Genomic DNA, 17,500 nt, shown 5'->3' on the forward strand with positions numbered 1-17,500 from the left:
TCACGGTTTGTGAGTTCGAGCCCCGCGTCGGGCTCTGTGCTGACAGCTCGGAGCCTGGAGCCTGCTTCAGATTCTGTGTGTGTGTGTGTGTCTCTCTCTGCCCCTCCCCTGCTCATGCTCTCCCTCTGTCTCTTAATAATAAGTGAACGTTTAAAAAATATATAGTAAATTATTATAATGTTATTTCCCTTTATAATAGGAGGTCTTTATATATCAGAACTAGTGATTGTCTAATACACTGCAAACATTTTTCCCACTTGAACATTTGTCTTTCCCCTTTGAGCACTTCTGGGTACTTTCTCTGATGATGCATAAGTATTTCTGTTCAGATGGAGTCCAGTGGGTCAACCTTTCCTGTCATGGCTTGAGTTTTGTGTCACACTTAAGTCTTTGTATACCCCAAGATTATAAAAAGATTCTCTTCCAGTTTATTCTAGTTTATTCTTCTTCCCATTTAGATTTCAATCCCTAAATCAACTGGAATTTATTCTGTTGTAAGGAATGAAGTAGACATCTAGCAGCGTATTCTCCTAAATGGATAATCATTTGTCCCCAGGCCATTTATTGACAGACGCCATTGACTAAAAATGTACCTGTATCCTTCACTCGATTTCTGTGTCTGTGTCAATCTGTTGCTTCCTACTCTCCACCTTTGGTTTGTCTGATTCTGGAGGAGGGCTCTACTGCATGATGAGTGTGGATTCATAGCACATTTGATAACAAGCCTCTCTTCTCATTCTTCTTTTCTCCCATCCAAGTACTAACCAGGCCCCACCCTGCTTAGCTTCCGAGATCAGACGAGATAGGGCGCGTTCAGGGTGGTATGGCCGTAGACTCATTCTTCTTTTCAAAAATGTTCTAGTTTCATGTACTCACATCTTCCAGGTGAACTTTGGAATCAATTTTGGGATCACGTGAAGTTAATGTATTAATTAGGCAATAAATGACATTCTCACAATGTTGAGTCCTCCCATTTAAGCGTATTAGAGCTGTCTTCATTATTTGCATCTTCTTCCATATCCTTAAGGTATAGTTCATTAGTTTTAATCTTCATTACCAAAGCGTTACATTCTCATTGTGACAAATAAAATAGAGTTGGAGAGACAAGTTCGTATTTGTGTGAATTGTGCTTTTATTGCAGTGAAGTAGATTCTTCAAAGAAAGATTAATAAGCCCAGGATATGTGAACATTTAATTTTAATAAGTGATACGTAATTTTTCTATCAAATGTTTTATTCATATAGATCTTACACCTTTCTTTTTAAGTTTACACCCAGGGTTTTATGGTTCTGTTTTTACTGCACATGGCCATTCTTTTTTTTTTTTTCTTTTTTTCCATATTCTGACTGATGATTTCCAGTATATAAGAATGCTATTGACTTATGTATATTTTCTTTGAACTTAATTCTGTTATTTACCACCAAGAGTTTTTAGTTGAGTGTCCTAGATTATCAAATTATATAACTAATACAATAACTAATTATATATCACCTTAAAATAATGGCAATATTATAGGTGTCTTTAATATTTATAACACATTTCTTTAAAAAAAATCTTTTTTCTAACATTTATTTATTTTTGAGAGACAGAGAGAGACAGAGCATGAGCTGGGGAGGGGCAGAGAGAGAGAGGGAGACACAGAATCTGAAGCAGGCTGCAGGCTCCGAGCCATCAGCACAGAGCCTGATGCGGGGCTCCAACTCATCAACTGTGAGATCATGACCTGAGCCGAAGTCGGCGCTCAACCGACTGAGCCACCCAGGCGCCCCTAACACATTTCTTTGTCCTGTGTTATGTCATTGGATTGTGTCTCCGGGATAGTATTAAATGACAGCAGGATGGTAGGCATTCTTAACTCGTTCCTGTTCACAGCGTTTCGCATCAAGAACATTGTTTTAGGGGCGCCTGGGTGGCGCAGTCGGTTAAGCGTCCGACTTCAGCCAGGTCACGATCTCGCGGTCCGGGAGTTCGAGCCCCACGTCGGGCTCTGGGCTGATGGCTCAGAGCCTGGAGCCTGTTTCCGATTCTTGTCTCCCTCTCTCTCTGCCCCTCCCCTGTTCATGCTCTGTCTCTCTCTGTCCCAAAAATAAATAAACGTTGAAAAAAAAATTAAAAAAAAAAAAAAAAAGAACATTGTTTTAATTTTTCTAACATGCGTTCTTTATCACATTAAGGAAGTCTGTTCCTAGCTCAGCACTTCACCAGGGATGGATATGAAAGCTATCAGTGACTTTTTAGTATCTGCCAAGATACTAAATACCTTTGCACTCTTATAATAAACCTATTTCTTGTATTATTCCTTAATATACTGCTAATTTGATTTGCTAATATTATTTTAAAATCCTGGTGAATTTTATTTGCTAATGTTTTATTTACAATCTGTGGATCTTTATTTATTAATGAGATTTGTCTCTTTTTTATGCCATTTCTCTCAGGTCTTGGCATAATCGTTATGCTAGAGTCATAAAAAGAACTACAAATAGTTCTGACTTCTTCTGTTTTCTGCAACAGTTTAAATAAGATCAGTATTTCTTTTCATTTTTTTTTCAATTTTGTTAAATGTTTATTGATTACAGAGAGAGAGAGAGAGAGAGTCAGCATGAGCAGGGGAGGGGCAGAAAGAAAGGGGGACACAGAATCGAAAACAGGCTCCAGGGTCTGAGCTGTTAGCACAAAGCCTGACATGGGGCTCGAACTCATGAACCATGAGATCATAACCTGAGCCGAACTCAGGTGCCCCTCTTTTAATGTTTTATAGATGGGTTCCATAAAGCCATTTGGATATTGTGCTTTGTAATTATAGTATTTTCTCAATATTACTAATAGTTTTTCTGTATGGACAATTGAAGGTGTTTGCCTCTTCTCAAAACAATTTTGGGAAGGCAGATTTTCCTAGTAAGCACCCATTTCATCCAGATTTTCAAATACGTTGGCATAAACATGACACATACTGCTATTTTAGCATCCCCTCCATATTTGGAATCATACTTTTTCTCTCTCATCCCTAACATTATACATCTGCATTTTCTTTCTTTTTTTTCCCTTTCATCATACATACCAAGAATTGTCTACTTTGACTTTTTCAAAGAACCAACTTTGAGTTTTATTTATTACCCTAGAGGCCTTACTTTTTTCTAACTTGTTATTTCTGCTTTTGTATTTTTATTACTTTCTCTCACTTTTCTTTTGCTTTGTTTTGTTCTTTTTCTAGTCCTCTGTAATCAACACTAAGTTCATTTCTTTTTTACCTTTCTTAATTATCAGTGTACACATTTGTGGCTATAGATTTTTCTCTGAGTAGAATTTGGTAGCTTTGGCTACACCCTCTATGTAGGTAGTTTGTGATTTTAATTTTAATTTCTTCCTTCATCTCTGAATTACTGGGAGTATTTTTTCGTACCCAAATGGTTCATTTTTACAATTTGTTTTTACCCGTGGGGCAGGGAGGGAATGGGATCGTTCCAGGGTTACCAAAACCACATGGATTATGAGTATGGGAGGTATAGTTTCCCCCAGAGAAAAATTCAGGGCCTTTTCCAAAAGTGCTGGGAGTGGATGTTAGGCAGACACAGGTGCCAGTGTCTTTGCTGCCGCCAATAGAATTGTTGAAGGGTTTGATGAGATAATACACATAATTTACTTTGCACCGTGTCCAGCACAAAACAAGCCAAATAATACTAACCGGATTAATACCTTCTCCTCACGCCCTTTCTTACTGCTGATCAGAATACTGGCACATGCGATACGGTCCCATGGCTCCCTAGAGAACACGAGCAAACAGTAGGTTATCCCACTACATCTGTAGATTACTAGGTAATCCCTATGGCATGAGAGGATCTGTGGTTTTCTCCTCATTTCACCTCAGGGAGCTGGGAGGAGATTTGGCTGCCCTAGGACCCCAGGATTCTGTGCGGGCTGCAAGACTGCCCACGTGCCTTTGTGATGCATTAGCCTCAACACCAAGAAATAAACAAGGCCATGTGCTCATCCAAGAAACATGGTCTCTGACCACCTGACGTGTGACTTCCCCAGGCCCGCCCCCTTCCTGCAGACCTAGGAAATATTTGTCTCGACGTTGGTGAGCTTCCAACACGTTTCATATAAGGAAACTTCTTTAAGTGAGGATTTGTTCTGAAGTCCGTGTTTTGCATGATTGATATACTAATGAGTGGGCACTAATTAATACCCGTAGTTTTCTGCATCTGATGGGGAGCGTGATCTGCCTGCTGACATCTCCTCTGCAGCAGACGGAATTGCTTTGTGCTCTCTTAAAAAAAGAAAGAAAGAAACCCTAATGAGGGCTGCTTTGTTACTTCATTTGGAATTTATCAAGACAGCGTATGTGATCAAACCACACAAGTATAGTTCTGGGTGCCAGTGTTCCTCATGTCTGAAGTTGGAAAGTGATCTTTTCAAGGCAGAGCAGGAGAACATGGAAAAAAGTCTTTCATCTCAAACCTTAAAGGAGAAGGAGAGAGAAAATGCAAAGTGTAAGATGGAAATGTGGCATATTTTTATGCTGTGGAGGTTTTTTCTTTTTTCCCCTCAACATAGCAGAATTTTCCTCATTAAATAGATAGCTGTGTGAGAAAAACCAAAACCCGCCTCGGGATGGCAGTGAGGCGGGTGGCGATGGGAGAAACAAGAGAGCAGTGAGTTTCTGGGCTGCGGCAGAGCCCTGGTGCCAGCCGCGGGTTCTGGCCCTGGGAGGCTGAGGGCGCCCGGCTTCTAGCGGGCTCTGCGCCACGGACCATGGGTGTCTCTCAGCTTAAGAGAAAGTGTCTGTTCAGGAGAGCACTTCCTTTGTCAGCCTGGAACTCCCTCCTCAGGGCCGGGGCGTCCTGTGGACACCCCTGGTGGGGGGCCTGCATTCACAGGCAGGAAGGTTTGGCCACACGCCCCCAGGCTTGGGACCAGCCCAGCTGTGGAGGGCGTCCACAGCAGAGCCAGCAGAGGGCTGCTCACCACTGGCCCTGGGGCTCTCTGCCCCACTGTGACAGTCTGGTTGGCACTCATATCTGCAGCCGCAGAGCGTCACCAGGCCCTGTGTGGGGCGTGGAAGGAGGGAGAACAGAAGGATGTTCTGGGTGGCTGTCCATCTCCGAGGAGGTCCAGTCTGCAAGTGGGCAAGCCATGGGGCAGATGGCAGCTGCCAGAAGCATCCTCTGGGAGTGGGACAGGCCACAGCACGGGTGGCTGGGACCCTCTCGCCCCTGTGCCAGCCAGGGACTCCCAGCCCCCAGCCCTCGGCATGGCTCTCTGTTCCAAATTTTTTGAGTTAGGCAAGACTGAATTCAAATCCTGATCCCCTCACTTGCGAGCTGTGTGATCTTAAACAAGCCACTTCACCTCTCTGAGCTTCCATTTCCTAATATGTAAAATGGGAGAGTGAGAGTACATTCTGTCCTGGTTGCTGTGAGAGCAAGGTGGTACAGGTAAGGCCACCCTCTCCTGTCGCAGACCATGGCTGTTACTATTACAGATGTTTCCCCCAACGCGTCTGCACCTCCCAGTCTAGCCCTGGGCTCTGGCGTTGTTCAACCCTGTGGCAGCCAGGGCCGGTGGCTGGCCCAATTACTGTCCATCTTAACAAGGCCATTAACACAGCATCATCTGCTGCAGGAACTCTGTAATAAATAGGACGGGAGCTGAGACATCCCAGCTGTGCCGTCCCAATCCAGACGGAATCTCCCAGCACTGGCCCGTCTGAGGTGGGTGGCCACCACGTGGTCGGCATCTGGGCGTCATCCATGATTATGGCAAACCCAGCTGGGTGCATCCCTCCCATGGGCGTCCCGACGTTCTTCCAAGTGGGGCCCGGCCATGGAGGCAGGCTCAGGGTCAACTCAGCTTCTTGGGCACCTCAGTGGTCCAGGCCCCGGGCCAGGAGGCCTCTCAGGATCACCTTCGTTACCCCAATCACAGTCAAGAAACTGAGGTCCCGGGAGGTGAAAGGCTTGCCTAAGGCCACCCAGCTGGTAAGTGGCAAAGCCAGGGTTCCAAGTCTCCTGGCTCCAAGCCCCACACTGTCCCACTTAACGCCACTGCTGCCTGTCATGTGGCATAGCTGGCAGGGCCGCCAGGCCTGGGTGGGCCCAGTGACGATGAGACCTGGGACAGATATGCCACGATGAGTGCCAGGGTGCCGGTGGGGAGGAGATGGAAGGTGTGCGCAGGAGAGGTGGCCACAATACAGTCGTGAGCCCTCTTGGAGAGTGTTAACCCCACAGGGGAAAGTGGGCAGGGAGAGACATAGCCTGGGGACCTCCGCTATGCCCCTTTCTTGCCTCGGCGTCTGTCAGGCAACAGGAGATCTGTCTGGGGTAAAGGAAGGCCTGACAGTATGGCAGCCTGGATGGACAGACGTGTGTTTGAATGCTGCCTCGGCCATTTCCCAGCTGGGTGGCCTCAGACAGGCCATGCAACTCTCTTAGCTTCGGTTTCTTCTGTAAAAATCGAGCTAAAACCTCCCTGACAGCTGTGTTATTGTCACGAACGCATAATATGGGCAATATAAGCTCTTAGTTTAGGACCCGGCACATAGTAAGTGCTCAGTTTTATTATTATTGTTTATTCAAACATTAAATTAATTTTAGTATATTTTAGGGTGAAGGCGGGTGGGAGATACAGGCGTCCAGTGGTGGAGTGAGTAAGTCACGGGGATGGAAGACACAGCATGATTGTGGTTGCTGGTGTTGTAGTAGCATCGTGCGGTAACAGATGGCAGCTTATGCTTGTGAACACAGCACAGTGTATAAACTTGTCAAGTCACTGTGTTTTACACCTGAAACTTTTCAAATGAAAAAAAGTAATTAAAAAAAATAAATGCTACATTTTAAACACATTCATGAAATGTGTTTTATTATTGTTATCACTTGACTCTCAGTGTCTCTTCCCTCAGCTGTACAATGAGAGCATAATGTGTTTCATGATGTGATTGTGTGGCTTACATAAAATATGCCTTTATTCATGCATTCCTTCATTCAGCTAATGTTTACCACGCAGCCCCTGTGTGCTCTGTTCCAGCTGCTGGGGATTGAGCTCTGGAGCGAGACCCACTTCCTGGCTCTGATGAGTTTTAAGTCTGATGGGGAGAATCAGACATTAAATACATGAACGATACAAATAAGTATCATATTGCCGTTGTGGTGAGTGCTAACTGTATGTGGGGCTTAGCACAGCACTGGCATAGTACAAGTGGGAGGTGGCTGTGCCTATGATTTCATTATGATTTAGGCTTTTAAATATTTCCAGCTATGGGCTAATAACAATGCTGAAAAGATTTCTCTGGATTTGCACAGTATTAACTGTAAAAGATTTGCTGCCTTTGGAGTAGCTTTTGTCTTGGGAACCAAAAGGCTGTTGAGATGGAGTTTCTGTCCAGGCATTGCCGGGGCTCAGGGTCTGCCCTGGTCGCTGGGGACAGGCCTTTGGGAGGAGACACCCCGCTCCACGCATCCCCTAGTCCTCAGTGCATCACGGCATTGGCCTGTACTCCCACGTCCTGGGGGGGTAGACAGGGGGTAGCATTGGAGTCTGCACAGTGGAATGATCTCTGATGAAGTAGTGAGCTCCCCGTGTCCCCAGGGTGCAAGCGGGAGCTGGGGGGTAGAAATGGGGTGCCACTCCTTCGAAGGAGAGCTTCTCCTGGCCTCTGTTCTCACAGCCAGGGACCTGAGAAGAAGCAGTCCTCGCAGGACGACACAAAGCAAGCCTTCCATGCTGAGGGTGTTATTTCAGAAGAGCCGATTCCCCATGTGTGTCTGAGGGCCAGTGAGTGGGTCGGAACACAGGGGCGGGAGCCAGACAGACCTGGGCTGCAATCCCACGCGCCCGCTGTGAGGCCCAGACAGGTTTCTTAATCTCTCCGAGCTTTAGTTTTCTCCTCAACCCTCAGGGGTTGATGGCAGGGTCACGTGAGTAAGGAGATAAGTTCCCAGCTTGTAGCAGAGCCTCCAGAAGCCTCAGTTTTCTCCCTTTTCCTGCTCCCCAGTGTCTCTGCTCCTGGCCAAGTGTTCATTCTGCCACTCAGTCGGCTGGGTTCAGATCTGCCCAGAATCTGCAACTGGAACAAAGGTGCCACGGGTCCCCTATCCCGCCACATCATGCTCAGCACCAGAGGGTACTTTGTGTTGTGGTTGAAGCAGTAAAGGGACTCTCAGGGTTGCCACTGCTGAATCCCTGGGGAGGTAGCTGAATTACATTTTTAAGAAGGGAGAGGAAAGACAAGATCCAAAGGTAGAATACATGTGTGGATTTCAACGTACCAAGCTTGGAGCTTCCATACAAGGGAAATTATTTCTAATTATTAAAATTTTGGAAACATGGTGCCACTAGAAAGAAAGGAAGTGGAAATGGCTCCTATTAGAAGTGCTAGCATATGTTTCTGTGATTTAATGGTTTCCCATAACAATGCGTAGCTATTTTTAAAGCAGACGAATGACTCATGGTATCCAGCACCAGCAGTCCACTGTGGTGGCAGGAAGCCTGTGCTGTGGGGAGGCGGGCTTGGGTGCGACCCCCACCTCCATCACTTACCAGCTGTGTGGCCCGGAGCAAGTTATGCTTCCCCTCTGCATTTCCTTTTCCTCCTCTGTAAAATGGGTTGTTGTAAGGATTAATAAGGTAATGAATGTATAAGTCATTATACATTGTCCATCCATGCAAAATACTCACAACTTTTACAATAAATACCTGGCTAACTACATCTATAGTAAGTCTCAGTAGTTAATAGTAAACTTTTAAGGCTATAAATTTTCCTCTGAGTACCACTTTGGTCAGATCTCAGATTTGGTCAGATTTTGATATGCACTGCTCTTACTGACATTATCTTCAAGTGATTTTTTTGTTTTCTATTTTCTGCTTTTCCTTTGACCCAAGAGTTGCTTATGAGAGAGAGAGAGAGAGAGAGAGAGAGAGAGAGAGAGAAAGAGAGAGAGAGTGTGTGTGTGTGTGTGTGTGTGTGTGTATTTTCTAATCAGTTAGAATTTTTTCTATATTTATTGTTGATTCCTAAATTTACTTTTTGGAACTTAATGAGCATTTCTTTATATTCTAATATATAACCAATTTCTGTAAGTATCCCATGGGTATTTGAAAAGACTGATGTTTTCATTTATATAACCTTGTTAACTTTGTGAGTCAGTATTCATATATGCACAGGTATGTACATATATCTGTATATCTGTGTATATCTTGTAGGTGCATACACGCACATGCACACACACACACACACACACACATACACACACACATTCTGGAAGAGACATGCCGAAGCTCTCTCTATAATTGTGGCTTTGTTGAATTCACCTCCTTTCTGGCAGTGTTTTGCTTTATATATTTTGATGCAATGTTGCTTTGTGTGTAGAAACTTGTAGTCATTAGATCTTCTCAATCAACTGCACTTTTCGTTAACATCGGTCAGTCACTCCTTTTTGCCTTCTCCAGTGTTTCCTGCCTTGAATTCTGTTTTACATCGCTGCTCCTGCTCAGCCCACCGGTAGTGTGGACGTAGTGGTAGTGCTCATGGAGGGCTGCGGGGGGGATATGCCAACATTGTCCATGCACAACCCCAGATAGCCTGGAGTGTGGATCATGCTGTACAGCCAGTTCTCCTCTCCCATCCCTGGCCAGGTGGCTTGTCCCAAATTCCAGCTGGGATGATGCCAGGAGGCTGTGCTAAGGCTCACCACTGACCTATCATAGCAATGTTTTCATGTCACATGATATTTTCTTATTAAGCTCCCTCAGTAGAATTCTCTGTCTAGCCTTTGTTCTTTGTACCAAGGACTGTTGTTGCTTTTTTGATTTCATCTTTTGTCGTAGTTAATTCGTGATTTTAGCGTGTGTGTGTGTGTGTGTGTGTGTGTGTGTACATAGAAAAATAGACACATAGCTAAGTGAATAAATAAAAAACCGAATTCAGGGCCCCCCGGGTGGCTCAGTTGGTTGAGCGTCCGACTTCGGCTCAGTTCATGGTCTCGCGGTCTGTGGGTTCGAGCCCCGTGTCGGGCCCTGTGCTGAGAGCTCAGAGCCTGGAGCCTGCTTCAGATCTGTGTCTCCCTCTCTCTCTGCCCCTTCCCTGCTCATGCTCTTTCTCTGTCTCAAAAATAAATAAAAACATGAAAAAAAATTTTTTAAATGAATTTAGTCCAAATGGGCGTTGTCCTGGTTATGACACTTTGGAACCTATTAAATGTCATTGGTTGGTGAAATATACAAGTATCTATCTGATTTTCCAGTTGGGTTACAGGTGAAAACCCTTGTGGCTGGAGGCTGTATGAACTAGCAATGCTGAAATCTTGCCAGTATTCATTTTGGTTGTCACTCAGATATTTGATTACATTTGAGCCATCTATGTGAGAGATTAGCAGTCGGGATTGGAATTGAAGTCAGAATTATATCTCGATTTTCCGTGAGCCACCCCTTATACCTTCTAGCACAGTGGTGCTATTTTGTGCTGTTTTGTTCTGATTCATGGCGAGTGCCCACCATTACTATATATCTTCTTTAATTTTAGGGATCTATCTTCTGGATTTAATCTACATTGATTCTGCATATCCTGCCTCAGGCAGCATCATGGAAAACGAACAAAGATCCAATCAGATGAACAACATTCTCCGAATAATCGCTGATTTACAAGTTTCCTGCAGCTACGGTTAGTACCCCTGGTTGCTGGAATTGTGAAATCTTACATCACTGAAGTTTGGATTCGGCACCTCATCAGTGAGAAAGCTCTGGGAACCAGGTGGTCCCCACAAAGCTCTTCATTTTAATATCTTGAGCACCTGCCATGTGCAGGACCCTTTACCCACAGGCTTGATCTTCAAAGATGATGAAAACTAGATGTTCCCATCTCTGTGCTACAGACAAGGAGACCGAGGCTGAAGATTGTTCAGTCGCTTGTCTAAGATCATGCGTCTGGGGGTTGGCAGCGCCCAGGTCTTTCTGGCTCCCAGGTCATTCATCCACGAAGAGCTTTGTGGGCAGCCCCTGGGCAGGTCTCCTCCAGGAGGATTCAGGGACCCAGATTTCTCCACGTTGTGGCTCCACTATGTCCCCTGGCCTTAGAGACCTCCAGTGGACTCCACATCCACCTGGCAGATGCAGGAAGAGAGAGAATCATCCAAGAGTAGATTTTATGGGCCACATTTGTACATAACGCTCATCATTTCTGCTGGGGAGGCTAGGAAATGTAATCTAGCTGTGGGCCTGGAAGGAAAAGGGAAATGACTTGGTGAAAACTAGCCAGGCTCTGCTCCACATGACCAGATCCAAAGTGTGATTGATGGTTGTCGAAGATGAGGTTGAGGAACTGAGAAGTCAGAACGCTGGGTGGGGCATCCATGCAGGTGTCGACTTCCCCCAGGATGATGGCGGACTCCGCCGTGTGCAACTACGTTGTGAGCCAGGTGCCCAAGTCCTCCAGGAAAGGGCGGGAACGACCAGGGTGCCAGCCGGGAGAGGTCAGCAAGGAAGAGAGGGATGGGTGGTAGAGCTGCAGGAATGGGCCTCTGTGGGGCAGGGTTTTCAGAAGAGGGTGGAGGAGTAAAAAGTCTGGAAGCAGCAAAGGGGGACAGGAAAGAAACCAACCCCACCTACAGTTCACAGGGCATGAGAAAACTGACAGCCTCCACTGGGGAAGGCCATGGGGAAGCCAGGGTGGGGCTCTGCAGGGTGGGCTTGTTGAAGCCAAAGGCCCCCTCCACAGGCACTTCCAGATCAGCTGTCCTGACCAGCAGAGCGGCAGGGGGCCCGGGCTCCCCGTGCAGTCCTCCCCCGCCCAGGCCCTTTTCCATTCACAAGTACATCAGCCCTCACTGTCCTGCCAGCCTGCAGGGCAGTGACACACGCGGCTTTGGGGTCAGACTCAAGCTCAAATCTCAGCTCTGCCTCCTGAAAAGTCACTTTCTCCTAAGTCTGAGGTTTTCCCATCAGTAGCAGTGGGGACGTAGTGCACGCAGAGCCCTTATCGCATTCCAACATTTGAGTAGAGTTCAATAAATCCTCATACCACTGTCACCTCCATACCTGCATCTTCTCTATCATCAGCTTTGGGAAGCAGGTGTCATCATCCCCACTTTCGGGCAAGAACACGGGCTCTACAGGGGCGCCTGAGTGGCTCAGTCGGCTGGGTGTCCGACTTCGGCTCAGGTCGTGATGTCACGGTCCGTGAGTTCGAGCCCCGCGTCGGGCTCTGTGCTGGCGGCTCAGAGCCTGGAGCCTGCTTCGGATTCTGTGCCTCCCTCTCTCTCTGCCCCTCCCCCACTCACTCTCTCTCTCTCTCTCTCTCTCTCTCTCTCTCTCTCTATCAAAAAATGAATAAACGTTAAAAAAAATTTTTTTTTAAAAAGAACACAGGCTCTAGAGATACAAGAGCATCTGTTCCAAATCTCACAGTTGAGGGGCGAAGCTCCCTGAGGGGAGCTCACAGGGGCTCCTCACAGCACCTGGACGCACGTCCCTGAGAGCCAGGGCCCTTCCCTACCCCCATCTCCTCCCTTTAGTGCCTCCCCTTCTTCCCTTAACTTGTTCTGTCCCTCCCCATGAGGAATGGCGGAGAGGACCACGGAGTTTTCGGCCCCCTTGGAATAGTGACCGTGGAGTTCTGTGGGGAGCGTCTGACATCAGTCACTCTGGCAACGAGGCTGTGTGACGTGGCCAAGGCTTCCAGGGACGGAGTCGAAACCTGGCTCCGCCACTTCTCAGTGATGTGATCTTTGCCAGTTGCCATAGTTTCTTTCTCTGTGCAACAGGCACGTTATTTCCCCCCAGTGAGGCAGGCGTGACGGTTAAAGCAGATGACTTCTGGAAATCACCTGGTACCTAGCCCGGCACAGCAGGTGCCAGGCGTCTAGACCCCGCCCTTCCTTCCCTGGATGGAGCAGCTCCTGCCCGTGGGCCAGACTCTCAAGCTGTGCTAGGACCTGGGTTGGACCTCCACACCAGGCTGGATGGGCCTTGTTCATTCATCTTGCATTCTTGTCATGCAGGGGGTGGGAGGCCTGCCCAGTTACCCCACGGAAACCTGTTTTAGGGCACAAACACCTGGCTCTGGTCTGTTCTGGAGGCCTTTCTCTCCCCAGCCAAGGACCTGTGGTGATTTCAGGGTATGTGGCCCACTTCTCATACGGTGCCTGGAAGTGGGGAGAGACTGAAGCCTCTGGGTTTCATCCGTGTTTTGCAGATCACCTCACAACCCTGCCCCACGTGCAGAAGTACCTGAAGTCTGTACGCTACATCGAAGAGCTCCAGAAGTTTGTGGAGGACGACAACTACAAGTAAGTGCCCGCCCCTGGCCTGGCCCTTGGGGACCAGCGATTGGCTGGTGATGTCACTACTTCACTCCGGCAGCACCACGCCGGCACACTCAGGCACGGGCATGTCGTGTGACCTCTGGCCCCACAGAGGCCAAAGCGGTACGGTCTGAGCATCTCCTCCCGCTTAGCTCTGCCCCAGCCACCCAGGCTCCGTGTTCTGAGGAAGGTGTTCTGTGAACTTCTCAGCCTGGCTTACCCACATCGCATGGGTGATGGGAACTTAGACTCCATGGCGCAGGCTCTGTGCTCCAGATTCTCGCGAGTGACTCCCCCCTTCACAGTGCTGGCTGGAAGGACAGCATCCTAGCCATACATCCAGCCATACATACTCTGTTTGCTGGCTGGCAAACAGAGTCCTCCAAGAGCCTGTCTCTTGGATGAGGCAGCTCCCCGTGGCCCCGGCTTTCTGCAGGACTCTCGCCATCCAGGACTGGCCGAGGCCCCGTCTCCATCCCGTGCAGCCCTTTGGAGTAGACTCAGGTCCCTGAAGACCCCTGTGGGTCCTTTGCTCTCATCTTCCACTCACCCCACTCTGGCTTTCAGTTCTGTCTTCATTTGTGCCACCTGGGAACTTATCCAGCATGTCTAGGTATTTAGAGGGAGAAGGAGGATTTTTCGTATCAACTCTGTCTGCCACATTGATTGGACATCCTCTTGGCTCATTTTCAGCTTGAGGCCAACTGTGAGCCTCAGTGCTTTTCGTGCGACCTGATCTATCAAGACAAGGCTCAGCCATCTTGTAACTGATCATTTCCCCTGAATTGTCAACTTTCCAGTGGATTCTTTCAAATCTCATCTTATTGGCTGCTTCCAGCATGCCGTGTTCCTTTGGATCCCGTTATTCAATGCGTTGTTGTTTTTTGTTTTTTCTTTTAATCTCTTCCTGTTTCATGTCTGAAAATTTGGCCAGTTTGGTTACTTGGTCTTCACCAAAGTCACTGAAAACTATAGAGAACCGTGGTCACTAGGGACACTCCCAGGTTACTCCTGATTTGCTCACTAGAGCCTTGGGGACGGCTGTTCAAACAGCTCCACATCTGGCCACGTCTACAGTAGTCGTTCTCAGCCCTGGCTGTGAATCAGAGTCACCTGGGAAGCTTTATAACCAACCATATGTTTGTGGTAGAGCCTGGAAATTTGTATTTTCTCAAAGCTCCCTAGGTGGTTCTAATAATTAGCCGTCTTTGGGAGCATAGACATAATAATGTCTTTAGTTGTTATGGTATAATATTTTACTAAAGCAGAGTATAATACGAAATTTTGATCTATCACATAATCATTAACAACAACAGATGAAGGCGAGAGATGGCCATTAAAATTATGTTTGCCACCAGTTAAGCTCATTTTACTTACAAAGCATTTGCTGTTCCTAAAAAGAGTACCCTGGAGTGTGAAATTATTCCCATTTAGGTTCTGGGATAATATTTTCCATTCATGTGCCAGTAGTACAATTAAAGAGACAGCAGTTTTTCATTAACACTAATATCCTTTAAGGAGAAAAATGGTCTATAAATACTTCTGACCATGAGATAATCCTTGGACAAGCTGTAGGTTGTGAGTAATTACTCCTTCCATTCTGAAGGACATTGAACACCCCCAGCACTTACTGCTAAACAACAGTCAGCCTGGATGTTACAAAGGCCCTTTGTTGTGGTCCAAGTGGGCAAGCCAAGGGAAGAAGCCTGTACTCTCACCCCCAGGGCCCAGACCGCTGAGAGGGTCCCTCCCCAGAGAGGCCCTGGCTCTGGGTGACACAGGACATGCAGGGCTTGTGATTCTATGTGAGGAACCCACATTCCACGGCCCAACTCACGCCCCAAACTTGCTCCCCATCCGAAAGGACCCAGTGGCTTCATTATTACCTGATGACAAAGCATTTCTTTATTTTGTCGTATTTATTTTATTTTATTTTATTTTATTTTATTTTATTTTATTTTATTTTTTATTTTATTTACTTATTTTGAGAGAGAGTGTGAGAACACGGGGAGAGGCCGAGAGAGAATCCCAGGCAGGCTCCGCGCTGTCTACACGGAGCCCGATGCAGGGCTCAAACTCATAAACTGCGAGATTATGACCTGAGCCAGAATCAAGAGTCAGATGCTCAACCGACTGAGCCACCCAGGTGCCCCGACAAAGCATTTCTAACACCTTGTCCCCATCTGCTTTGGAGACACTGTGCCAAGGGGCCCAAACAGTGCTTTGTTTTTCTTGACTCTTCATCTACTTCATTTTATTTAAGAACATTTACCCAAATTCCTACTACCTAGAAAACATGACCTTTAGCATTAAGTGAACAAAATTTTGGACATTTTTTTATGCACAGGAAGTGCAGACAGACATAGAGAAGGATGGACAGATGGATGGAATGATAGAATTTATTAAAATTGGACCATGCTACACTTGCTATTTTTAATTGGAAGTATTTTAACTTAACCAGAAACTGAAATAAAATGTAAGGAATTGCTTGCTCTTCAAATAAATATTTCTTCAGCACAAGAGATATAATTTCCTAAAAGGGTCTTCTAAAATTAACAAGAGAGGTCAGGAAAAACATGAAGACGCTTGAGTCAGTGAGTTCTGTTTTCACTGGGTCTCTGCCGTGCACAAGGTCAGTTGACTGGTTAGGAAAGATGAGAACATCAGTCCTCTGCCCCCTTCACCTCCCCTTCACCATCATCCAATTTTTTGTTAGTTGTGTTATTATTACTACACAGTCCAAGTTTATAACATACACATCATGTTCAAGAACCATAATTCCTACTGGTTAGTGTTTCTAAACAGATTCAATTCTTACCACCTGTGTTCTTCCACAGTTTTCCCATTCCTGGAGTCTTTGTTTTAATGACTCCCTTATTTAGCTGCATTTCATCACGAAGCAGGTTTTCACAAGTCCCACATGCTCTGATTTCCCCTGTGAAAACATCCGCAGGTGACCAGGCCTCCCCTTGCTGGGCCACACGCCTTTGCGTCTCTCCCCCAGGACTCGCGGACCCTTCTTCTGTAGAGAAGTCTGAGCCAGTTTGATCCTTTTCCTCTTGCAAGTGACTTGTTTTATCTGCCTGGTGGGTAAAGGATTCCTTGAAGTTCAAAAGCACAACAACAGGAATGGCTCCGAGGGTTCTGTACCAAATTTCCCTGGAACCTGGCGTGCTCTTTTTTCAATTCAGAGTGATTCTTTGGGTTATCTTTGACTTCTTCTGTGCCATTTCTTGGCTTTCCTCTTTCAAGGACTCCGGGCATCCATACGTTGGGTGCTCTCTGCTTTCCATGTCCCCCAGCTTCTTTCTAGTGGCTATAATAATCTCTGTCTTTTCATTGACAGACACCCAGATGACCTATTCATTTGGTCCTTGATTGGTCCCCTAGGACCCCAGGCTCCCTTTTCATCTAACTCCTTTGTGCCATCTCATTTTTCAGGTCTTGCTTTATTCAACCCATGTTCTGAATAAGCTGTTCTGCTCAAAGCACTTGGGGGATTTCCTTGTGTTCCTCAGGGCTGCCTCCTGGGCCGAGCAATCTGGGCAGTGCTCTACTCTATTCTCTCTCCTTTTTTGTGTGAGAGGACATTTGCTAGCTTGCCACACCAATTCTTTTTGCTTGCTCGCATTTTGAGAAGCTCCATCTGGGTATTCCATGGCTCTGATGGAGGGAGGTGACATCTGACCCTGTTCCCACGTGTGTGAGATGGGCTGGCTTTTCCTCCTGCTGTGCTGTTAGGTCAAGGTTCTTAAAGTCTTTCTCTTCTTCGGTAGGCTGGGGGAACACAGGGCTCAGGCTCCAAGGAGGCACTGGGAGCACGCAGTGTGTTTTAGATACCGGGCTCCATTAAAAGGCCTGCATTAAGGTTTCCTCCACCTTGTAGGGGACTGTATCCCATGCCCTCAGGTTTCAAGTGTTTATTTACTTTTGAGAGAGACAGAACATGAGTGGGGGAGGGGCAGAGAGAGAGGGAGACAGAATCGGAAGCAGCGTCCAGGCTCTGAGCTGTCAGCACAGAGCCTGACGCAGGACTCGAGCTTATGAGCCGCGTGATCATGACCTGAGCTGAAGTCGGACGCCTAACCGACTGAGCCACCCAGGTGGGCAGTCCTGGATGCCCTCAGGTGTCAAATCACCCCCTCAATGGAGCCTTCATTTCCGTCAGCATATCCACATGCCGTCCACCCATTTCATCCGCTTCT

The 17,500-nt window shown here is 46.8% G+C and overlaps 1 protein-coding gene across 10 annotated transcripts in view; it reads left to right on the top strand.

The window, feature by feature from the left end:
• RALGPS1 (Ral GEF with PH domain and SH3 binding motif 1) overlaps positions 1-17,500 on the top strand; it is a 275,337-nt gene that overhangs the window by 210,118 nt on the left and 47,719 nt on the right. For all 10 annotated transcript variants that reach the window (XM_043566967.1, XM_043566958.1, XM_043566963.1 and 7 more), the window contains 2 exons: positions 10,520-10,657; positions 13,187-13,280. In XM_043566967.1, the coding sequence (XP_043422902.1) occupies positions 10,520-10,657; positions 13,187-13,280 (232 nt within the window). The remainder of the gene's footprint in view (positions 1-10,519; positions 10,658-13,186; positions 13,281-17,500) is intronic.

The sequence above is a fragment of the Prionailurus bengalensis genome, chromosome D4, assembly GCF_016509475.1.
Source record: "Prionailurus bengalensis isolate Pbe53 chromosome D4, Fcat_Pben_1.1_paternal_pri, whole genome shotgun sequence".
In the NCBI taxonomy this organism is placed as follows: Eukaryota; Metazoa; Chordata; class Mammalia; order Carnivora; family Felidae; genus Prionailurus; species Prionailurus bengalensis.